The sequence below is a fragment of the Lobosporangium transversale genome (genome assembly GCF_002105155.1).
Source record: "Lobosporangium transversale strain NRRL 3116 chromosome Unknown BCR41scaffold_1, whole genome shotgun sequence".
Lineage (NCBI taxonomy): Eukaryota > Fungi > Mortierellomycota > Mortierellomycetes > Mortierellales > Mortierellaceae > Lobosporangium > Lobosporangium transversale.
This window is the reverse complement of record NW_019028979.1, coordinates 1,728,161-1,752,590: the sequence shown is the minus strand read 5'-3', so window position 1 is coordinate 1,752,590 and position 24,430 is coordinate 1,728,161. Positions and strand designations below refer to the sequence as shown.

The 24,430-nt window shown below is 40.8% G+C and overlaps 7 protein-coding genes across 7 annotated transcripts; 4 read left to right on the top strand and 3 right to left on the bottom strand.

The window, feature by feature from the left end:
- Window positions 1-787: 787 nt before the first annotated feature.
- On the top strand, window positions 788-2,536 carry BCR41DRAFT_382964 (hypothetical protein). The gene is made up of 4 exons (XM_022027401.1): window positions 788-1,134; window positions 1,273-1,376; window positions 1,500-1,904; window positions 2,028-2,536. Exons 1-4 carry the CDS (start codon window positions 867-869, stop codon window positions 2,244-2,246), a joined length of 996 nt encoding a protein of 331 aa, XP_021886785.1. The 5' UTR covers window positions 788-866; the 3' UTR covers window positions 2,247-2,536.
- A 1,695-nt stretch (window positions 2,537-4,231) lies between these two features.
- BCR41DRAFT_391524 (tim-barrel domain-domain-containing protein) lies at window positions 4,232-7,658 on the bottom strand (the record flags this gene model as incomplete). Its single annotated transcript, XM_022028366.1, has 4 exons — window positions 4,232-5,687; window positions 5,798-6,364; window positions 6,496-6,730; window positions 6,854-7,658. 4 exons carry the CDS (start codon window positions 7,656-7,658, stop codon window positions 4,232-4,234), a joined length of 3,063 nt encoding a protein of 1,020 aa, XP_021886784.1.
- Window positions 7,659-8,898: 1,240 nt separating this feature from the next.
- BCR41DRAFT_376326 (WD40 repeat-like protein) lies at window positions 8,899-12,048 on the bottom strand (the record flags this gene model as incomplete). Its single annotated transcript, XM_022027042.1, has 6 exons — window positions 8,899-8,956; window positions 9,089-10,696; window positions 10,818-11,484; window positions 11,604-11,698; window positions 11,817-11,929; window positions 12,031-12,048. 6 exons carry the CDS (start codon window positions 12,046-12,048, stop codon window positions 8,899-8,901), a joined length of 2,559 nt encoding a protein of 852 aa, XP_021886783.1.
- A 250-nt stretch (window positions 12,049-12,298) lies between these two features.
- BCR41DRAFT_344556 (mitochondrial carrier domain-containing protein) lies at window positions 12,299-14,012 on the top strand. Its single transcript, XM_022022539.1, has 6 exons — window positions 12,299-12,557; window positions 12,699-12,782; window positions 12,873-13,092; window positions 13,249-13,414; window positions 13,533-13,714; window positions 13,843-14,012. The coding sequence occupies exons 1-6, from the start codon at window positions 12,370-12,372 to the stop codon at window positions 13,978-13,980; spliced, it is 978 nt and encodes a 325-aa protein (XP_021886782.1). The 5' UTR covers window positions 12,299-12,369; the 3' UTR covers window positions 13,981-14,012.
- A 984-nt stretch (window positions 14,013-14,996) lies between these two features.
- On the bottom strand, window positions 14,997-16,033 carry BCR41DRAFT_391521 (hypothetical protein; the record flags this gene model as incomplete). Its single annotated transcript, XM_022028365.1, has 3 exons — window positions 14,997-15,078; window positions 15,171-15,424; window positions 15,770-16,033. 3 exons carry the CDS (start codon window positions 16,031-16,033, stop codon window positions 14,997-14,999), a joined length of 600 nt encoding a protein of 199 aa, XP_021886781.1.
- Window positions 16,034-16,478: 445 nt separating this feature from the next.
- Window positions 16,479-19,808, top strand: BCR41DRAFT_344552 (hypothetical protein). Its single transcript, XM_022022538.1, has 3 exons — window positions 16,479-19,151; window positions 19,240-19,281; window positions 19,422-19,808. The coding sequence occupies exons 1-3, from the start codon at window positions 16,607-16,609 to the stop codon at window positions 19,460-19,462; spliced, it is 2,628 nt and encodes an 875-aa protein (XP_021886780.1). The 5' UTR covers window positions 16,479-16,606; the 3' UTR covers window positions 19,463-19,808.
- BCR41DRAFT_344551 (hypothetical protein) lies at window positions 19,807-22,133 on the top strand. The gene has a single exon (XM_022022537.1). The coding sequence runs from the start codon at window positions 19,825-19,827 to the stop codon at window positions 22,075-22,077; it is 2,253 nt and encodes a 750-aa protein (XP_021886779.1). The 5' UTR covers window positions 19,807-19,824; the 3' UTR covers window positions 22,078-22,133.
- The last annotated feature ends 2,297 nt before the right edge of the window (window positions 22,134-24,430 follow it).

Here is a 24,430-nt window from a genome sequence, read left to right as displayed (position 1 = left end):
AAAGCTGATTTGATCCGCTTTGTACACAAAAAATGTTTGATTATCTGCAGATCCCGTCCCAGCTGTAAGATGGATACTTGGCGCCCCGGCGTTGGCATGAGCTTTCCATGAAGGTGAAGTGACAGGCCAAGATGTGGAGAGGTCAAACGAGATGAACTGGGAGATGGGAGTCAATACTGTACGGGAGGTCATGCGTCGACCACCTTGGATATACAGTCTTGAGCCAATGCGTGCAAAGGCCATTTCGGATGCATCTGTTGGAAGGGCTTGGCCCTGCACGAACACGTCCTTGAGGAGCGCGAATAAGGAGAAGAGAAGGGGTAAAAGAGGATTCAAAGTCGACATTATTATGGAGCAAACGTGATAAGATGATAGCAATTGAGTAAGCGTTAGAAGTGATGTGGGCCCTAGCACTTGAAGAAAAGGGGTCAAATAGGCAGGATAGGTGCTTCCCTGATTTCAGGAGCCAGTCAATGCGAGAAGAAAGAGAAAAGATTAAATTACCATGGAGCATGAAGCATTGACATTCTTCTCATCAACCTCCAATTATTCGCCCACAACAGCCATTGATGTTTGTGTACCAACGCGCCATTGGCGTGTTTAAAAATATCGCATCGCATAAGCACAAATTATTGTGACTGGCGTAAAGTTAGTTTTTAAAGTGTAAACAAACATTTTTTTTTTTTTTTTTAAAGCAATGCATTTGTGTCCATGCACACACATTAGTTTGTCATTCCTACTATCGTTCTTAAATCTATCCTGAAAACCTTTTTTTTTTTTTTTTTTTTTTTTTTTCGCTGTTCATTTATTTCTCTATTTCTCATCCTCAATAATAATAATAATAATAATAATAAAGATAAAAAGAAATGGTTAAACCTCTTGGCTTGCCTAGAGATTCTCTTGAGAGAAGACGCGGCGGTCGTGGTGGACCAGCTCCTCGTAGGGATCGTAAAGAGACCGGTGAGCGTGTCGCAAAGCGCACGAACAACAATTATAATAGCCAATACAAGAAAGATTCTACAAGGCCTAGCACTAAAAAGAATGGCGGCGTAGGAAAACCTGTAGATAAGAAGAAGAAGGGCTTCAACCCCATGGCTAGAGCCCACATGGGATCGGACGCATATAAAGGACATGGTAGGAAAAAAAAAAAAAAAAAAAAAAAAAAGATCAGTCGATTTATCTATCTCTATGTGTGCCTTCGCCTATACTCCTTGACCACTTACAAGAATTATTGTAACTATTTTTTCCATCTCTCTTCAATGCTTGGAATAGCCAAGAAATTAAAAGCGGAACTAATCCATAAGGCAAAAGTCAAGAAGGAGTACGCCAAGGTGTTGAAGCAGGAGGAGCAAAATACCCCAGAATTTTACAAGAAGGTATATAATGTTGTAGGATTGTATTATAGCATGTAGCAATCAGATTGGTGACGACCGTTAAGTCACTCTTAAACATGTTTACTATTTGCTGATGCGTTTGTATTCTTTTTTATCCTCTAACAGATTTTTGGTGAAAAAACAATCGATGATGAAGGCAATGTAGTGGCGTACAACAGCGGACAAGGTCAGGAAGATGGAAGTGATATGGATGAAGAAGAGGAAGACCAAGATGAAGAGATGAATGAAGGGATCAAGGATGAGAATGAAGATGGAGATGAAGAGGTAGACCAATTAGAATCAGAAGAAGACAGCGAAGAGCAGGATGATGACGGAGAAGAAGCAAATAATGGTAAAGGATCAACAAAATCAAGAGGAGCGAAAGAAAGTAACGACAAACAAACAAAGCCATCAGGCAAATCAGGCAAGCAAGAAGACGGAACGTTTAAACGCGCTGCAAAGCCCAATCCCTTCAAGGCTGCGATTGAGAAGCGAGAAGCTGAGAAGAAGGCTATACAGGAAGCTCGTGAAGTACGTCTTTTCTGTATTAAATATAATCCTTTTTTTTTTTTTTTTTTTCTCTTTACACTCGCCTAACTGGCTTTTGATAACATACTTATTCTAATGGGATCCTCTCTTCCCTTGGTTTTATAGAAAGCACAGCGCGAGAGAGCTTTGGCTAAGAAGGGTCGGGATGCATACTACGCGAAACGTGAGAAGACGACTAAGAAGATGCGTGAGAAGACTTCTCGTGGCCAACCTGTACTTTCCAACCAGATCAAGATGATGCTTGGAAAGATCAAGCAGGAAGTGAAGGGGAACACTTCACGTGTACCAGGACAACGTGGCAAGGGACGACCGCAAAAGCCATAAGAAATAACATAGATGAATGAGAAAAAAATTGTACAGGATTCAAGTTGTTTACTAAGATGTACTTTACCTTGAAGATAACTCCGATATATCTCGATGAGTAGCAAAGATATCCTTCTTTTTACTTTATATTATTTCTTTCATTTCTTGATCAATTTCCTTTCAGCATTGATCTCAATTCTTGCTTTTTTTGTTTTTGATTTTCATTATTTTAATTTTTTTAATTTCTTACTTTTTATTACCTGTGTATTCTCTATTACTCGATGCATTAAACAGAAACGTTCAAAATTGTTCATTCAAATGTGTTATCCTATAAAAGTTTATTTGCTTCTGTCACCCACGTGCTCTGTCGAAGTTGTGTTGTGATCCTACTCCATTCTCGGATGCTTTGTTCTTTGTCATCCAACCCTAGTGATTGTTACTTAAAGCTCAGTAGATGAATAGTCTAGAGACTGTGTCAAATAAACAATAAGGGGCTCTTCGTCTTAGAAGGAGGGCTTTTTGTAGTAGCTGTTGATACAGTCATCCGAGACTTTTTGAGCTATGGTCTATCTGTAATTTCTTTTTCTTTTTCTTTTTTTTTTTTTTTTTTTCTTTTTTTTTTTAAAAAAAAAATATCTTTTAAGGCTATAGACATTTTGTAGTTGATTGTTGGAAACAATAATGAATTTGAGAAGCATGACTAGTGAGATCCAAAGCTGAGAAACAACGAGAGCGAACGGAGATATAAATGTTGCGACAAGAGATCGAGGTAGACAAGTTGATAAATGGTGCTACAAAGCGTACTAGTGTGTATTTAGGCTTGAGGATCAATACGCATTGGAAGCGTTGACACCCTTGATTCAAGAGGCATACTTTTCGCAGTGGGGAGCTCAGTTTCGAGAAGATTCTTCGCTTTAAATAGGGATCTGGCATGCGGCTGTTGCTGTTAGGTGTTGGAATAAGATTGCACTTAACTCAGGAAAAAAAGAAGCCAAGTATGCACTTGGCGCCTTGTTTATCTATAGGCTGGGGACAGGAGGTAGGGACAGGGGGAGTGAAAAACGGTGAATGTTGGTAAGTGCAGGCAAGTGAAATTGGGACGTAATGTATTGTATCGGTATGACTTTTGCTGATTGATTTGTAATGTTTTTTTACTTCCTTGATGTACACTCTCTAATGCTTGTGTCCGTGGCACCATGTATCACAGCTGTGGCCTTGTATGGGTGGCAAGGGGTCAATAGTCGGTTGCTTTCTACGCTTCTTATGTTAGTAGGAAGCAAGAGAACTGGATCTGATCTATAAGTGAGTTGATGAAAACTGATCTCTAAACGGGCAAAGTTGTCCGTTTCAAGATCCAAGGGGCAAGGTGAACGAGACTAAATGAGACTTTTCTTCAATAAGGCCTTTCACACTTTAGGGAGAAGTAGCTGAGGTTCCATTGAAAAAGCGAGTTTGAAAGAAAGAAAGAAAGAAAGAAAGAAAAAAAAAAAAAGTAGGAAGAAATAGTAATGGTGCTCAGGCTCTCCCTCACCTCGAGGCCCTTTATTTAAGTGTCGAGTGTAAGCTAGACTGGAACCATCCAATCTCGGAAGCAGTGGAGGCAGGGCCTGATAACCCCAATATAGAAATTCATCACTCATAGCACATAATTGAACAACATCGCTTTGTAACTCCTTTTACCCCCCACAAAATTAAAAATTATTATTAAAATACGAGGTTAATGCTATTGTTTAAATACTTTGTTCATTATCGCTTGATAGAATACATGGTCTTATGTTGGTCGCCGAACTTCAGCATTAAGACTAAAAAGAAGAGAAGACAAATAGGCTGCAAGGTTAATTGTATGATTAAAGAAAGAGAAAGAAAGCGAAAGATGATGGATGAACGCCGTTTTCCTTTACTCCATACCATATCCAGTAGTCTTATTCTATGTAATGGAGTACATTTGACGATGGCCAGTCTGTATTTGGAATGAACAAATACTAGAGCTCTTTTTTTCTTTTTACTTACTTGTCAGCTGTCTCTGCATATCTCTCTGCAGCTCCTCTCCATTTGTACCATAAGTCCAGCACGACATTGATAGTATCCTCTATCGGAGTGACAAGATAGGCCGATCGCCCATCACCATTCTTTCCGCTGGTGCTTGAAACCCATTTGGCCTCAACTTTGACAGAATCTTCCAAATAGGCTCTATAATCCAATTGCTTTCCTTTCAATACTGCAGTCGTCAATCGATTGACAAAGATCTGCCAACGCGGATAATAAAACCCACGTACAACACCACTCCATTCCTTTCCAGCATAGTCTGCAAGGGGTTTTTGTCCAAGAGGACCCCACCAAGTGATTTGATTGCGCGCACTGTACTCAACATAGTCACGATATTTGATCAGGTCTTCGTCATTGTATGAAGTGGTCGCATTGTCAAATTTGGCTGATACGCGTGCATCTCGAATCCAGGCTCCCGACATGAAATGAGTGTGCGTTGACAAGATTCGGTCCACATCGCTGATACAATCAAGGATCAGTCTACCCCAAGAGCGTATACTGGCCAAATCCTTTGCCTTGTAGGCCACCACAAGTTCCCTATGCAAGCCTGGAATGACCACAGCAGCCAAGACTTCTCGGGTCACATCCACGAGGTCATATCGAAGACTGGAATTGCTCATCGGCGGATCTGGATCATCGAGGTGAATATCCATGTCTAAGAACTCTTCTGGTGGAACCCTGTGGCCCTGTTCCACAGTACTGCGGATTGCTTCACGCATCTTACTTGAAAAGGACTCTGCTATCCCAGTTTTGTGAGCTTTAGGGTCTTTGAGTAAAAAATATTTCTCTTTGACTGCTAATTGGGTTGTTGGATTAATAGGCTTGCCACTTGTAGCCCCAATAGTTGCTCCTATGAAGCTTTGGATGAAACTAGAATGCTGTTTGCCTTTGTTGGGGGATATATCTACAGATCCGACAAACTGATTCCAGGCCCGAACTACCCTTGTTTGATTGTACCAGAATTGAGTAGTCATGAATCCTGGGCGATACATATCCAGCCCTGGTGTACTGTCCATGATCGATCTTGACTGCCCTACTTGACCTGTTGTACAATTCCAAACTGTTTGCGAAAGCGTTTCCCAGGCTTCAAGGACGGTGGGGGTCGCTCGATGCGATCCATAACGCCTTCTGATGTATCCTTCCAAGTGCTTCTGTTTATTCAGTCCTGACTGTTTTAATTCCTGTCCAGAAGAGGGTTTTGTCAAATTCTTGCTATGTTCTGGGTCAGTTGCTTCCACAGATTCCCAAGGGATGTCGAAAACAATTTGATAGACATACTCATTGTTGTTGATCCCTTCCATAGTTATACCCATGCCGCGCATTTTCTTAGCTGTTTGCCGATAACCTTCAAAAGGTCCAGCCAAAATGGTATCCAACGCACCGTACATCCCTTGAGTACCTCCGAAATTGTTTAGCCTTATATATATATATATATATAAAGCCATTGCATTACATAGGGTTAGACCGTATTAATTGTTGAAAATAAAAAAGGAGTAAGTGGAGAGTGAGTTTGTATGCCTACTTACATACTCCAGCCCCATTCGATTCCAAAAAATCCCTCGGTCACTTCCCATTGCGGCCTGACTTCTGAGTAGAGGTCCATGATAAATGCATCCTTACCGCCGCCCGCTTCCAGAATGCCGTCGAAGAACGCCTTTTTTTCCGCCTGTTTCCAAATGTCACTCTGCAACAAGAACCACGATTGCATTACCCAAACGGCTTTGGGATCCGCAGCCTTTAGCGCTTTCATGACTCCATTCGTGACCGACCTAAGGCATTCCTGTTTTGTGCATACAGGGCGTAGTTCGTTGAAGAGATCGAGTAAGTAGTAGTTCTTGTCTGTTGTTGGGGCGAAGCCGTGTTTTTGATATAAAGTCGACTGTGTCTGAATGAACCGGCTAGTCAGGTTTGCAAAGAACGGTTCTGTTGAAGAGATGAAGGTATTGCGGGAGTTGACTTCGCCTAGAAAGTCCCAATCCGAGGCTCGGTCGAATTTAATATGTGGAAACTTTGCAGGAAATTCGCGAGGGACAAAGCCATTGAAGGATGGTAGGATTGCCGTCATATTGAACTCGTTCATTCTCCGCATGATACTGAAAGAGTGATTGATAAAAAAAATAAAAATAAAAAAACAAAATATCAATGATTTTTGCTCCTAAGTTACCGAATCAACTGTGTTGAACAGTGTAGCAAGCGTTCTTCGAATAGCCTTTAATTGACATACTGTCCCTGTAGCTGCCATTGGCTATCAATCCAGTCATGCTTGAATCGCGTGTCGTTTGTGACGCCCCATGATCCCTGGATGTTACCCATACGCTGCCAAGCCATGAATGCTGGGCCTGAAAAAAATCCATTGAGCTCCTGACGAGTCGCTCCTAAGCTTTCATACATCTCGCGGAACACGTATTCCTGACCAACCATTGCAAGTGCCATATTGACGCCATTGAGCATCATCCAGTCTAACGTAAGAAATAAATATATAAATAAAAACCAAGTCAAACAGCTGTATAAAAGCTATTTTCGAGAGTGTTTTTTTTTTTTTTTTTTTTTTTTTTAGAGGATTATTCCATGTTATATGTTACCTAGTTCTCGCTCCCAACGCTTCCAATCCCAAAAGGCAAACGAGTAACCGAAGGTGACAACGTTCATATAGTATCGCCATGGTACAAAGCTGGCTCGAATCACTCCCTTGCCTTCAGGATCCTGTATGGCAGGTGGAGTATTAGGTACATCCATGAACCGATCTCCACTCCATGACATCTCTACTTCACAGGCATTCCGAAGATAGTAGTTCAAGCCAGCGCCCAAGCCAGATAATGTAGCCCCCTCGATCATGATAGTTCCATTGTCTCTATTCGAAACCCGAAAGGTATCATGAATGTTGGTTGCAGAGGCTGGTGTTAATCCTGGTACTAATGTGAATATAAAGGTCTCATGATAAGCTGGCGGTAATCGGCGCTTGACAAGGTCGTAGAGAGGCTGCTCTGATATTGAAGGGGTGGCAGTTACGGCACGTTTTTTATTATTGAAATGAGGGTGGTCCTGTTCGCTTTCATCAAGACGTAGCGTTGCATATGATCCTGTGGAGGAAGACAAAGGAGAGTATTGCTGAGAGGCTGATCTTTGAATTGATTTCCATGATGATTCTTGTCCGGAAAGAAGAATGGAAGCTGAATCCTTCAGTGCATGGACTTGGGTGAAGACTTCGGGTCCAGATAAGGAAGCGAGATATGTCCAACACCAGATGAAGAGAGTAGCGATGAATATACGTGAATGTAATAACCTATAGATTAGAGCATTCCTGAGGCCATGCTGATGCTGGTGTTGTCGCTGTTGTTGTTGCAGTGCTAACGGTTCTGTCGACGGCAGCTTGGCGACCATGTCCATGAGGCGTTGCCGCTCACAATTTTTACTCTATTAGACACTTGTTGCTTGAATATAAGTCTATGGGAGCTGAAAAAAAAAAAAAAAAAAAAAAAAAGTTTTCGTTAGATGCTTTGGCCAGTAGACATTAGGATCATTTAATCTGTACGTTGATGCTTAAAAGGAGAGAGTTTCTTCCTTTTGAAAAGTAGTGGTAATAATAGTAGCATTCGTAACGGCAAGCACAAATAAATAAACAAGAGCGATTAGAGATGAAGTCCAGGGCAAAGACGCCAATGGAAAAAAAAAGGGAGGGAGGACGAGAGCCTTTTTTTTATTTGTTTATTTGTTGTATTGGTCAATTAAATCCAGTACATTCAGTACATTCAGCACATTCAACACATTCCAACACTTTCGCTCATGTACGCTCAGTCCAGATGTTATTCATATCTTCTGTCCTCCACGTCCTGTCTTTTTTTTTTTTTTTATTCAACTACCGTTAGAAAGAGGATCCCTTTCCATCACTGTTTGTTAGCTTATTGTCTACTTCTTTTATGCTTGAATAGTGAATAGACATTAATGACATGAGAGATATTCCCGCTGGTCTTTAGAAAAGTAAGTGGTTCAAGTTGTGGTGCTATATAAAAAAAGGTACATTTTTACCTGTTTCAAAATAATAAAATAACAGTGATTATAATTTATCAGATATAATAACATGCAACAATTAAAGTAAAATACAATGAGCAAAGGAGGAAGAAGGGAGGGGAAATGAGTAGGTGAGAGAGTGAGGATTGTAGTGATAGGATTTATAGAAAGAGCGAAGGAAAGAGAGAAAAAGCAATGCAGTTTGAAAAAAAGAAAAAAAGAAAAATGAAGGAAAGAAAGAGAGAACAGAGCAAAATGAACATCGTCTGAATGCAACGATGCTTTAACAGTTTTTTAGATTCCAATAATCGATTAAAAAACGAGGACCAATGCCCAATCAAAAGTCTCTGTTAAAGTGAGCACAAATTATTTTTTTTTTAAAAAAAAGCTTCAGATCCCTCTTTTTGCCAGGATCCTTGTGTTCGTGTTCTTTATTACCATTGCTGAACAAAATCCAATCTCCAGACACATTCATACCTTCTTCTTTCTTTCATGGTCCCCAATCTGTGCAAATAAATGTTTATTTCATAAAAGTAAAATGCTAAAAAGATTATCTTAGGAATGTTTATAAAAAAACAAAAAAAAAAAAAATATGCATGCTCGATTATTTGTTGACCATCTAGTTCTTCTCTGCTTGTGACAACAGGTATTCTAATGTGTAGGTATTGTCGTTGCATCTATAAAGCAATAATAATATAAAAGGATACCTCCAGATTAGCAACATTGCCATTTCAGAAAAGAAAAGAAAAAGAAAAAGAACAAAAAAATTGGACATATGCATGCGCGTAATCGAAATTAGGAAGACTTACACTTTAGCTAGATCCTCGTGCAGTTTGCCAACACCCTTCTGTAGCCCTCTAAAGACAGTCAGGAACTCTCCAGAATGGTCCTTGAGATACTTGCCATGACTAACCAGTAGATTCGTACACCAGATCAAATGAAACTCTAAATGGGGTGAATCCTCCATATAAGATGCAATAAACTTCATCAGCCTCTCCAAGTACTTTGTCGGCAGCTGTCTTGCTACTAGCTTCACATCTGTTGGAGGAATAGCTTCATAACAACGCTGGATGTATTGCCGCTCGTTCAAACGGAATGCCATCACCAATGCCTTCAAATAATCCCTCTCGTCCAGTGTCTCCAGAATAGTTTCAGGCGTGATATCAATCTCCAAATCGAATGGATCAAACATCAAAGTATCATCCAATGAGTAAATCAACAACCCTTCAGTCGATGCAGCAGCCCATGAGCGACCTGTAGGCGAGAACCTGACGGCCTTAGTACGGATTTCCGGACGGACATTTCGCTTGGATAGATCTTTGGTGCCGGGCAAAGCATTATCACGGCGATCTTCGAGATCACTGTAATCATCATCATCATCAATCAAATCCATAGCACCAGCTTCAGTCATGTTCTTGGAGTTGAGAAATTCGAGTGTACCATCAAAGGATAAATTTTTAGAAATGATCCATTTCTTGACGAGGATAGTGGATTTGATATCATAAATACAGACATATTTACTATTGCCTCCTCCAATGATACATGTTCCATCTGCAGTGTAACAAAGAGAATTAAAGTGCTTGCCCGAAGTCGAGTTCTCCGCTGTCACTTTATCCTCTGCCTTGCGCCCACCAGAAATATCACGACGCCCATCAATCGTTCCTGTTTGAAGTGCGTCATCCACATTCCAAAAACTGAGCTGACCATCTAGAGTTGAACCGCAGAGCTCCTTACCATCGGGACGGAATGCCAAAGCCAACACTTCAGACATATGTGTGAAGCTCTCAACGCTCTTCCCGCGTCCAAAGACATCCCATGTGCGAATAGTGCGATCCCACGAACATGAAGCCAGGAAATTGGCCGTGGGCGAGAAGGCCAGACCAGATATAGGGGCAGTATGTCCAGCCAAAATATCCAACAGCTTTCCAGTCTGAACTGACCAGACAAAAATCTCGAACGTGTTTTGTGATCCAGCGCAGACAATCTCGCCACTGGGGTCCACTGCAAGTGACGAGAACTGAACTGGAGTAGGTGAGGTGAACGTCCTAAAATTCCTGTAACGGACTAGATCAAATGCTCTGACAGTACCGTCCAATGAAGCAGAAAAGACAATCTGGCCGTTCTTTGCAAATTCCGTGGCTGTGATACGGGAAGTGTGATCTGAGAAGGTGACAAAACAGAATCCGGAGATGGTGTTCCAAACTTTAACTTTGCCATCATCGCCTCCAGTGACCACACTCTGTCCATCCGATGAGTATGAGAGACAATTCATGTCATAAAAGTGCCCCTGTTGCTTCAAGACATATGATTCTGACTGCCACTCCCAAACCAAAAGCTGTCCCAATTTTGATGCTCCAAATGCCAACCATTCTCCTGTTCTGTTGATCGCTACAGAATCGATTTTCTTTTGTGAAATACTACAGCAAGGAAGATTTTGTGGGGTTATGAAATTGTTATATATATATTGATTTGAATATAATTTTGTCAAAAAAATTAAAAAAAAAAAAAAAAAAAAAAAAAAAAACTTTCCCTACATACCTTAGCGTATGAATATTGTTGAAAGTTGGGAGCTCCCAGATACCGAAAACGCCGTTCGAGAATCCAACAACCATCATACTCGAAGAAGCATGATAGGCAGCGCAGACAACCTTGGCATGGTCCTGATAGAAAAAGTGCCTCTGCACTGCAGTCCACCTCCGTGGGACTTCATCAATTTCCATCGAGTTGTCATTCCCTACATCATCGTTCTCATCTTGCTGTGTCTTTGGGGCGATCGATTGGTATCGCCATTCAAAAAGTGCGCCATCCTTGCTAACAGTATAAAGGGCATTCTGCTCCTGTGTGAACCATGCTCCGATGACTGAATCTCTATGTCCTGAAAGCGTAAAGGGAACGAATCCTTCGATGGGGTTGACGGAGTAAATACGTGCGCTCATGTCTTTTGAGGTTGTAACAAAAAATTTTGAATCTGGTGCCCACGAGATCGAGATCACATCGTCAAAATGACCAGTATAACGCCTATGAAGCACAATAGGTTGAAATTCGCGATGAAACCCTGGCGTCTTCCAGACTTGGATCTGCTTTCCATGTGTTGCTGCAAAGTATTTGCCATCTGGACTGAATTGAATGTCATGGACTTTGGCCTTGAAGTTAAAATGATGCAAGACAACCTGACGGTGGTAATTAACGAGAATAGCACGACCATCTGCAGTTGCATTGAGTATGATTATAATAATTAGTCTCTAAGGGCAAATTCTTTTCAGGAGCCGAGAGAAATGGATCTTTTCTTTACTTCGCGAAAAGCACAAATCAATTATTCAATACCTTCATCCACAGATATCAGGAGAGTTGAATTTGGACTAAGAGCAATTCTGTCAATGTTTTTCCTGTTTTCATAGGGAAATGTCGTAGCCTTGTTGCTATTTAAGCGGAGAGAGTTAGCGATCAATAGAGCAGAATGAGAGGAGAGGGGTTTTTTTTTTGTTTCTAAACAAATTATGTGCTCAGAATGCAACATGTTTTGCGTTGACAGCATACTTGACAAGATCAAATACAGTGAGCCTATTTCCGACAGGACTGAGGATTGAATTGCCATCGGGTGTGAAGATGAGGTTCCCCTGCTTGTAGACAGTTCCACACAAGTTTGAAAACTATATAAAGTACGAGCATACATGCGAACTGTTAGGTTTGTATTAAAAATAAAAAAAAAATTCAGCTGAGAAATAGCACTTTCAAGGTTTAAAACACATGCCTTGAAATCCGACTTCATAATGTATGGATAGACAATGTTAATGAGCAGAGCACAACAGGGCAGGAGAGGATGTCCAAGTAGAAACAAGGAAACAAATGGCTCGAGGGTAAGAATAAGTCGGTATAACCAAAATGAACCTCTCTTTTCCCTTCTCATGAACTCGAAGGCGCTTTTTTTTTTTTTTTTAAGCCACGAGTTTGTTTATCTGAATATTAAATGCCATGTTGGGAAGACTGCTTTCCTATTTTCCATTTCATTAAACTTAAAAGAACTCTCAATTTTTGGTTTTATCACTATCACTTCAATTCTCGCATTCCCATAATTTTCACACTTCAAGAAATGACTAAACAGAAAGCAAGTGATCCAGTGACCCACCTCATTGGGGGTGCAGTGTCTGGATTAAGTGCATGTGTCATGGTCCAACCACTCGACCTGATCAAAACACGACTACAACAACAACAACAAGCCCACCTCGCGTTTATTAAACAAAGAGGACAAGCAGGTCTAACTATCGCGCCTCTTGAGAGGTAAAAAAAAAAATAAAAAATAAAAAATCGCCACCTGCATAAACTCACTTGCTCTACCTTGCAAGCAACCCAATCTGCAATACAATTTATCCTATATCCCCTTCTACCATACACTACTTATCTCATTTCTAACGGCATTAGTACCATCTGGAAAACAGTTTTCGGGATTGTTAAAGAGGGATCTGTCCTCAGCCTCTGGCGTGGAACTCTGCCCACTATTGTGAGGTAATTTTATTATTATTAAACAAGCAAGACGATGGTCATTCTATGTATACTCAGGCTTATCTTAACATGTTCATGTTTAATTTCTACCAGAAATGTTCCAGGTTCAGCCATGTACTTTACGATCTTGAACGAGACGAGAACTCTTCTGGCTCGCCGGAAAATCAATGGACTAGATCGGGAAGATACATTTTCGAGCAATAGCGCACTTCCCAAGCTGAGCAATACTGAGAATCTGATTGCTGGTGGTGCTTCGCGAGCTGCAGTCGGCTTTGTGATGATGCCAGCAACTGTAATTAAGGTTCGATATGAGGTATGTTTATCATGCTGCGCTTAAATTTTTCGGAAACCTACACAGAATGGCCCGATTTTTTTTTTTTTTTTTTTTTTTTTTTGACGATCTTTTCCGACTGCACAGTAGCTGAACGAAATTCGAAAAAAAACAAAAAAATATCCATTCTTTGTATAGAGTAATCTTTACAGTTATAACAGCATGGGTAGCGCATTCACATCAATCTTCAGAAAGGAGGGTATTCGTGGACTATGGGCTGGTTTTGGAGCAACTGCCATGAGAGATGCTCCTTTGGCTGGTCTTTATGTTTTGTTCTATGAACACTCTAAATCTAAACTTGGAGGTATGTTTATGTCCGGTCTAATGAACCGTAAACAACTTGATCCTGTTATAGTGCTTATTTTTAAATCTAGAGAACTCATGTTTGCCCACTGTTATAATACTGTCATCCTGGAATACAGCAGTAAAAGGCACATCATCCTTTTTTGATTTGAGCACACCTACTATCCATATGGTGTCAGGTATCGCTGCCGGTTTTCTTTCTACCACTATCACCCATCCTTTTGACATGCTAAAAACTCGAATGCAACTGAAACCAACCGAATACAGGAATGTATTTCAAGCTGCTCGCAAGGTCCTCATGGTAAGAGTCGTATTTAACGCAGTGATAGCGCTGTCAAGTGATTTATAGAATCATTTTCAAATCGTTAGATAACTCAGCTTTTATATTTGTTTATATGTTTGTTCGCTTATAATACAAACCTTTATTAGGAGGAAGGTGCAATTGGATTTTTAGATGGCATTCTTGTACGAACGATACGCAAATCAATCCACTCGGCTATCTCTTGGACTGTATATGAGGAAGTTGTACGGTGGCATCTTAATCGTAATGCTGACCACATTGTATAAAACTTATTACTGTACATTATTTTTAAAATAAGGAAAAGAAAAAAAAAAAATAGTAACAAATATGCAAAGGATATGGATAGAGTTCTGTGTCAAATGCGCAAATACATATTCCATGCATATAAATCCTGATGCTGTTTATGTTGAATACATTCATTTAATTAGAAAAAAAAAAAAACTTCATTTCTGTTTTTTCATTACAACAAAACAGCTCTTACAGGTTACAATTCCTTCATTCGAATAAAATTTGCAATGAATGATATCTAAACTTTTAGATCTGAAACTTTCTTTTTTTTTTTTTTTCTTTTCATGTTCAATTAAGTTTATTTTTTTTTTTTTTTTTTTTTTTTCGAAGAACGCGATCTTGCCGTACAAAGTTCATTGCTATTAGAATAACATTTCAACAATAGGGCAAAATTAGCCTGTCTCGCAACGGTCTAAACAATTAACGCGCAGGATTAACGCCGCTATGAGCCCCTGGCTGTGATAAGCTAGCTATTAGTATACATAGTTATATTTAATACAGTTCCTGGAAAGGCTAGTTTAAAACTTTAAATGTCCAATTAGGTTCTTAAATATTTGCTTATACACACAACCGCGATTCATGGTTGACGGATAACAGCTCATATTTTAGATCATTTGATGCGATGTGGCCAATCCCATAATATGATTCAGTGATAGTCTCTGACACCCTCCTATAGCAAGCTAAAAGCCTATACCAACAGGGGATTTAGTGTGTCGGAGTCAGAGCGCACTCTATTGAGTAGGGAAATCAAAGACGAGGAAGTATAGAAGGACGTTGTGCAACAAGATCGAGAGGATAGCTAGGGTTAACGAGTCGTATTCTACACAAGGAAGTCTTTAGGCTTGAATACGCGTAAGGGATAAACCTTTATATATACTATAATTGCAAATGCTCTAAGCTTCTCATATATTAAACACTGTGATCGTTCATTTAGGCAAAGGCTTGGATAGCACAGCACCCATCGCACTTTTATAGTAGTTTTCTTAAGGCTGCGTCAAACAGGCCCCACATACTGTGAGCAGTGGGTGGTACACTTCAATAGGGATTGTGAGGAAGAGGGATATCGGAGAGGATCACTAAGAATATGTTACATATTGAAGTGTATAAATTTTCTAAATATTGCAGTCTGTAGACTATTTTTCTGTATCCTAGCCAGACTTTTTCGTACTTTTCAAAATTCAACAAATGTTTCGCTACGCTGCCCACAAAAGGGTTAGGTGGCCCAGCTTCGCTTTCAAAAGCAATAATGCTGTTAAATTCGTTTCCTGGAATGCTATCCATTTTATCCTTTCCATCGTCTTCGTCTGCCATGGGTGCTCCTGAGCCTTTGATCCCTTTAGCTTCATTTTTGCTTGCAGCCTGTCCCTTGAGACCACTTGCGGGTCGTTGCCATGATGAGTTCCTTGGTATCAAGCCCCTTGACTTGAATACGAAGTTGAGGCAGGTCTTTACATACCTATGAAAAATGTTCAATTTAAGGCCGAAAACGCTCGTCAAGCCATCTTAATGTTTTTAATTCGAAGATCAGAGAGCTTTGGCGTACAATCCAGGTCAGATGGGGCAAGTATATCCTCTAGTGCAAAGGCCGGGTGTGATCCAATGCATCCGCTGCAGCCACAGATCCCTATGTCCAGTCTAAACAGGGCACGTGGGTTTCTTTGGATAAGTTGGAGGGCCTGACGTTGACAGCTACGATTGAGCTTGAGTTGGATAGCAAGTTGCTCGATGTTTCGGATGCTAGGATCCCTAAAAGGTTCAAGGTCTGACCGTTTCCAGAAGCCCCGGCGAATCGTGTTGTCTATTCTTGGCGATGATATGTGGCAGTAGATCTGTAATTAGACGCTGACTTGTGAGGTTGACTGTACTCCATATCCTAGGAGTAAACTTGGTGCTCTGTGCTTTTGAAACTTGACTACAATTGATCATATCCCCCGGAACAAGGGCTTGATGGATTGGAGTTCTGATCTCAGACCATTGGCCCGCAGGGGCTGTGGTGGTAGAGGTAGAGGTAGTGATGGATGTGACCTGCATTGACTGGTAGTATAGAAAGCACCTGAACTTGTGAGTGCAATTTCAAGTCGGTTCTGTTAATTCGTGGGGGCGAAGAGAGAAGGGAAATGAAAGAGTAAGGCGAACCAAGGAAGAAGCAAAGAAAAGAAAAAAAAGAAGTATGCATAGGTTAGGAGTTGCGAGAAATAGATTAATCCTTTAATGGGGACTTTAAATAGTAGTGAATGTGAGCCTGCCCACACGAAACAGAAAGGGAAGAAAGAACAGTCTTTACCTAGTGAACCATACCTTCCCCCCCTCCCATTCCATTACTACCATGCGGCTTTGCCATAGGCGTATAGACTCATATGCATACACACGTACTGATAGGCTGTCACTCCCCTGCATTGTTTCGCCACAAAGCATTTAATTGGGAGCCATGGTTGTGGCCACCAAATTAATTTTTATCTTCGTGACTGGTATAGGTGACGCATTAAGTGGTTTATTTTTTTGACTTTTGTAACTCACATGTAAAAGTGGCATGGGTGAAAAACTAAACTGTTGAAGAGAATCAATCATTTCTTTGCTGTGCGATTGGGGCAACACATCATAATCATGAGCTATAACAACCGCTTCCTACTACTCGGCCCCGAAATCCTCCTCCAGATTGGCCTCCAACTTTCACAAAGGGATCTTGCGCGATGTCTACGTGTCGACAAAATATCACACGCCATCCTCTCGCCGATACTCTATCGCAGGATAGTCGTTACACGTACAGCGCTACCACGTCTTGCAACGTATCCGTCTGATCCTGTAGTTCTCGAGCGATACAAGGATTATATCCAGGAAATTGAATTCAACTCTGTATTCCCTTATGAAATTCTCGTCCTCAGAGGATGCCGAAGGCTACGCACTATTGAGGCCAATTTTAGCTTCCTGGATGGGAATTGGGCTGTCCATGGATTGATAGCCTTCTTAACGGCTCATGCACCAACTATTCAATGCGTAACGCTCATTGCTCCTTCAGGGAATGATTTGTTAAAAGGCTCTTCGCTCTGGAACGCGCTATCAAGCTGTGCTCATTTGACGATTCTGGAGTTACAGCGATTTTCAATACCATCATTTAGGGACGAGCCTCGATCCGAACATATGAAGGCCCTTGCTAGACCTTATTCACTGAAATTGACAGATATGGTTCTTCAAAATCCAAAAGAACAACTCATTCCGGACCAGATGCCGTTCACGGGGGCACGTGAACTTGATTTAACAGTCAATGTTGGGCAGAAAAACATCAAAACAAAAGAGCAGTTAGATGCAGTAACTCGCGATTCTTGCATAGCCCTTTGCCCTGTCGACCAGGCGGCTTTAATTCGAAATTGTCCTAATCTTGAGGCGCTTCGCTGGAGTTACGATCTTGCTATGACTATAGACAAAAGTTATGCTGTAAGTCAATTTTTCCATGCCCTTTGTTTACAGCCTTTCCCTTTGGATCGACTAGAATCTCTGGACTTTTCTCATATCCGAATGCGTGATACACACATGGCGCGGCTTTTAAGGCGGATGACGCGATTGAGGAGTCTAAAATTGAGTGGCACTGGGGTTGCGAGACAAACACTTTTGGAGCTTATGAGGAGCCGTAACGTCCATTCACGGAGAGAGTGCGATGATGATAGCAACTACTTCAACTACCATAATACCTATATCCAGCTACAGCAACAATCATACGTAGAATTTGGTGACGCATTCGAACGCGAAGCATCAATCGACTATAGCAATGAACCTTTCTATTCCGATATTAGTCGTGAGCCTTTTTCCGATACCACAAATGAATTTAGTGCTGAGATCAATCGAGGCGCTGAACATACTTCCGAACGAAGACCTGAACCTGAACCTGGACCTGAGCCTGGACCTGAGCTCGTACTCAAACCCAAACTCGAGCCTGAGCCTGCGCCTCAATCCGAGCTTGGCATTAGTTCTGAGTTTGGCATCAATTCTGATCTTGGCTTCAGTTATGAGCTTGGCATCAATTCTGAGTTTGGCGCCAGTTCCGAACTGGGAAATGAACAGATGAGTTTGGAAACCAGCCACGAACCTACTCTGGGAACCAAATGTGAGCCTACCTCAAAAAGCAATTCATCTAATCAGCAAGACGAGCCCAGTGTACAAAATCAACACCATGATCCTAACCCACAAAAGCAGCAACATGACCCCAGTCTCCAAGGACAACGTAATCTCAACTCGCGTGATAAACATGGGTCTAGCCTGCAAGACCAATATGAATTCAACCCTCAGGTTAAACATGAACTCAGCCCTGAAACCAAACATGAGGTTACTCCAAAGGTTAAAGATGGGCAAGGTCCAGAAACCGAGCATGCAAATTCAGAAGGCAGATGCGAGCTTACTTCAAAACTCAACATCCAAAATCAGGGTCAGAATCAGAATCAGGATCAGAATCAGGACCAAGACCAGAATCAGGACCAAGACCAGAATCAGGACCAAGACCAGAATCAGGACCAAGATCAGATTCAGGACCAAGATCAGAATCAAGATCAGAATCAAGATCAGAACCAAGATCAGAATCAGGACCAAGACCATAATCAGGTCCATGATCAGAGCCAAGACCAGAGTCAGGCCCAGGCTCAGGACCAGGATCAACCATTCCAACAGCATATTCAGCAGTGGACTCAACACTGGCTGCCAGAGTCATTAGTAGTACCAATCATAGCACCGCCTCCTAGACGGTTTAGTGATTCCCTCGAAATCTTGATGCTTGATGGGTGTTCGAATGTGACGAGTGGAGCGATCCGAACGATTCTGACCAATTACCCAAGTCTGACAACGTTTTGGGCAGGCAAGATCAAGCTTGAAGATTATTTACAAAATCAAAGGAGGTGGGCTTGTGTAAGATTAAGAGATCTGCGATTGCACATTCAACCAAATCCATTTGAAGAAAACCACCACGACAGTGGGATCGCAGAAGGCAGCAGTAATAATAGCGATAGCCAGCATGATGATATCAGCCAAAGTGGTAGCGGCAATGGCGCTAGTGTTGGTCCAGAGACGCGTATTGAAGAACAACTTTCTGTCATTCGGTCCCAGTTATGGATGGTTCCTGAACTCAAGATTTTTGAGGTTTGTGGAAGACGAGTGGCTCCTCAGTCTTCCATTTGAAAATAAAGTCCAGTATTAGAGAATAGCCTGTCGCTACAGTTACCAAGATACAAAGCGAGTGAGTTCAGTCTTGTTACCTCCAATTATGTATAATCAGATGCCAGTCTCTGCACTTAACGCTATTGTTCGCCAAAATAGACACATGCACGGGTAAGAAACCTGCGAAGATCCTGCATGGTAGAGATTGGTGAAAAGATACGGCATATTTGGTCTTTAAATCTTTTTTTGTAGGGCATTAGACTGTTGCCTCCTTTCGTACCATGTATTTGTTCTGCATCAGACAACAACCCTACTCATTAAGAGTATTTTTTTTTTCCTCCTGCAGGGACACTCACAACTTTTCCATCACTGTGTTGCACCAGTTCGATATTCCAGACGTCCAGACTAGGCACCCTGTTGCTTAAGAGACTGAAGTCACTGTTCATACCTCCAATTCTTCAATAGTAATGAGAAAAGGTGCTTTATTAGGAAGTGGACGAGGTGTTTTATGCTTACTTGAAAAAGTTGAGCAACTGTGTATTCGTCAAAACGGAATATCAACGGCTGATCTAACATGAATTGTATACTATAAACAATGGCTTTTTTTAATACTACGCAGTGTCACCCAACGAGAAAATCTCTTTTTCATTCGCGCTTTTTTTTTTTTTTTAATCATTTCGAAGATGAATATGCTAAAGGAAACAGAAAACCACAGCTGCGCATCTCAAATGATCAAGTCATTCCTTACTCATTTCTCCTCAGTTTCGGTTTCAAAAACAAGAGAAAAATATCAAAAAACTGCTCTCAATCAAGACATCCTTCGTATCGTATTTTCGTTCCTGAACCAATCTTGTCTTCGGTATTATGTATCCTTGGTCTGTAAAGAATGGGCTGAACTCGCGCGCCCCTTGATTATTAAGTCTCTCTGCTGGGAAGCTCTTATTCCTGACGACCCGACAGAACGAGCTACGCAATTTCAGAAAGCTGTAACAATTAACGAGCTTACATGGATGCGTGGATACCGGGCCCGGCGCAGCTCCGATCCTTATGTCCGTATAAGCATCTATCAACAATCATATGACTTTGACGAAGAAAAGACAAGATGGGGAGATTTAGTTGATGTTTTGCAATCGGTCGGTACTGACAGCAAAGATCGTTGGAAGCCAAGAATACAAAAACTCGAAATATCCGCTGCCTTCTTTGTTCCAGTTTGGCCTATTCCACTAGCGCTTGGAGCCTCATTGACAAATTTACATATTTGGGGGTGTTTCAGCCAAACTGTATTTCCTTGGAGGCTGTTCTTAAAGTCATGTCCAAAGCTTTTGCATCTTAATCTGCGTTCTACAGCTCTTTATGGTGACCCAATTCAATTGGAGGATCCCCAGAATGGCATTATCAGCAACTTGGATGATCCTAGATCTGATAATGGTTTTGTTATGGAAGTCTGGTCTCTGCAAACATGCATCCTTCAAAGGTTCACCTTGAGCAAATCGTCATTAAACCCCTTCTTGAGTGCCTGTCCTGAATTACGCATGCTTTACTTGATCGATGTTATACCATTTACAAGACCTCCGCCACAAGACCCCGTCGCAAAACCCGTTCATTTGTTTGCCAGGGAACTTTTCGAATATATTGGCCACGTATGCGCAGAGCTCTGTCCCAAGATTCGGTCTCTTTGCATTCCATTACCGCTTAATGAGTATGGTTCCCGAGAAATGGGAGGGATATGGGGACCTGTCTCAACCATATCTCCAAATGTCCAGCAGCAACAGCAACAGCCTACAATCCAACTGCAATCACCTCACTTTGCCAACATCGATAGCTGGGGGTTTGCGGTAAAGAACATGCACCTGAGGACATTTTCATTTCTGCAGGAATGTCAAATTCAAAATCGCTTGACTTCTTTAGAGATCTTTGGAAGCACCCCTAGGAATATTTCATTTAATCTAGCGGACGAATTTATGCCATATGGGCCGGAGGCCGCTGTTGGGAACCTGCTTCATGCATTCATGTGTCAAGCTCCTAATTTATTGCATGTCAAAGCTCGGGAAGTCAATGTTGAAATCGATTTCTTGCACCCGACACGCCCTTCGACCCTTTATTCAGGGTCTTATTCATTGGGCACCCTCAGTAGAACAGATGGCCAGAAGCGACCGATTTGGGCCTGTCGGAATTTGCGGACTCTCCATTGGAAATTTGATGAACGTCAAGCGGGTCATCGGCCTGGATTCGATCGAATGAGGCTCTCTAGGATGCTATTTGGATATATCAGTCGGGTCTGTCCCAAGCTCCAAGATCTCTCGATACAGAGCGACATTCTTGAACTTTATGCGGAGGGTGGGCTATGTCTGCTCTCACGGCTGAAGTGTCTTGAGCGATTAGAACTAATCATATCTAGAAGTGAGCAACTGCTCGAAATCCATGACCTAGACTGGATTCAACGAAACTATGTATACCAACATGATGACAACAACGATAACAACGGTACTACTTTAACATCGGGCCTGTATTCGACTCAAACTACCACTACATCAATATCAGATCACACTACAAAAAACAATATTAGTCAAACGGAAAAACATATCCTTGCGGCTATCGAGTCTGATAATCAGTTAAAAACTCGCCTACAGCCGCGCTCTCAGTCACAAACTCAAACACATCGATATGGACGTAAGCTACTGAGAAATGAGGGACACCAGACTTCTTCAATGATTGATGGAGTAGATCTCCAGCATTTGGGGGAGATTGGGGATATTACGAAGTACTTTGAGGAACGACGATTGCAAAGGAATAAGTGCCTCTGGCCTAATATGGAGTATTTTCGAACGTGTTTTATATTTCTTTCACGCGAGAATACGTCAGACCGCAAGTGGCCACAACTGATGAAAATACTTCGACCAGATATTAAATTTGAATACGATCTGGGTAACTACTAAAACGCAGAGGTGGTATATGTATATTCTTACCATATTGGCTTTTTTATAAATAGGGGATAAATCATTATTTATGAAAGATAAATATAAAAATGAAAAATGGACATTACTGATTACTGTCAAATCATTTTTAATATGGAAAAGAGATCTGAAGTTGCTCCACAGGAATGTAATGCTTTGCAAGGTCCTTCAGAAAAATTTTCTGAGTGCCTATATTTTAGGCCTATCACGATATGTCAAAGTAATCAACGCTCGTTTCGATAGAAGAAAGAAAAGGCTGTTTTCCTTAACGGAACTTACTTCTATAATGAAATAAGAGATAAAGAATTGGAAATACTGTGAAGTTATCAAGAGTACTTTAATGATAAATGAATATGTTACTTTCGAATTATTGAATCGATTAGAGAAGTTAAAAGGAACTAATGTTAATTTGACGGATATCCTTAGAAGCTTAAGCTACGCTCAACGTCTATGGGAAAATAGTGCCCTCTATATGACTCAACTCCAAACAACCCCATTACGTCCAAGATATACCGAAGAACCTGAAAGAGGTATTATTATTATTATTATTATTATTATTATTATTATTATTATCATTAAAATTGGATATTAAATTGGATTTAAAATAGAAACAAGACCAATTTCCCAAGTTACACCAAAAACTAGCAGGACCATTGCCCTCACCTCCTCACTCTCCACATCTTTTACGCCAGATCCACCATTATCATCCTCTCCATCATCATTCTCAGCAGTACCAACACCATCATCGTCATCGTCCTCAGCAGTGTTTTTGTCGTCGCCATCATCATCAACAACTTCTTCCACCAATAAAAGGCAAAAAACGAACTATATAACCGAGGAGCCATGGCACAGTCTTACGATCTCTTTAATTAATATTGTAAGATAAAATTATGCATATATTGGATATGAAAACATACGATATGTACAGGTTTCTAAGACAAATGCCGTACTTATTTGAATGGAGAAAAGAGCACAACTTTCCTAGTGCCCTCACCCATGATAATTCCTGTCCATGCTGTGCTATTGGATCATGCTGTGAAATCCCTCCAAGCCTATGAAGCCCAACCACTAAAAGAGAAAGGCATTGTCCTGATCAAAGACGCCCAGTAATGTTTTACAAGTTTGCTGTAACTAACGTGTTTCTACCAGAGGGTCAAGCTTGTCGCTCTTTTTGGTTAGTCATTTTCGATTATAAGAATTTTGTTAAGTAAACCATTTATATTTGAAATGTCTAACCAAAAAGCTTGGCCCTCTGGTTTCTACTCATATTAATACATTACCAATACTAATTACGAACCGTGTTTTCTATTTCTTAAATACCAGGGTGGCTATGTCGTGTGTTTTAAACACAATGCTGAAACGGGCATGTGAGCATTTCAGTCAATCAAAAAAAAAAAAAAAAAAAAAAAAAGAAGTTTTACTCGAGGATGCAAAATCATTGAGTATCATTGCAGATTTTGAGGATCACCCTTCTTTACAATTCCTCCAGAATTGCATTGATATATTAAGAGAAAAAGGCGTGATCTATTTAAAAAAAATAAAAAAATAAAAAAAAAAATAAAAAAAAAAATAAAAAAAAAGGTGATTGCAGATCGTGGTATTATCAATGGAAAATATCTTGATGAGGTGTTGCCTGAATGTGTCCGTTGAGGACAAAGTACTTAAGATTCTTAAGTGCCTGTAAGTTTCATTTTGCTGTTTCAAAATCCAATTTACTCAAACTCGAATGCTCTTACTAAATAATTTTTTCATTTTTTATTTTTTTTTCTATAATCTTCGATGTGGATTTATTATCCACCCGCCGTTCCTGACATGATCACCCTCGGAAAATGATTGTCTTCATGTCTGGAGATCAAAATTTGAGGTTCTAGCTGACAGGATTTCATTGCACATGTAATCCTTTATTTATTTATTTTTTCGTTGACTCAGCAATATCCTAAGTATCGTGTTTCGAAGTATAGAGGACAGAAAGTACTAAAGGCGTCAAAGATCATGAGAAAAATGCAATCTGATGAGTATGGCGATATCAGCGAGACTGGAAGGGAAGTCCAATGTCTCTTTGTTTTCGATGGAATTAATGTCGAATTCAAGTCACCTGAGATTTGTGGTACCATTCAGAATCGCAAGAATATTCGAATCCCACGTTGAGATTGGTGACAGCGCCAAGCTTATCTTAGTTCTCTTTTGTAATGGAAGTATAGGAAAGAGTCTGAAGCTTTTTTTTTTTTTATTTGTTTTCACTTTTTACACGGCACTTTATTCAGATATACGTTTCTATCATAATACTATAAACTAGTCTGAGCCAGACGCTTGGCCATCTTTTTTTTTTTTTTTT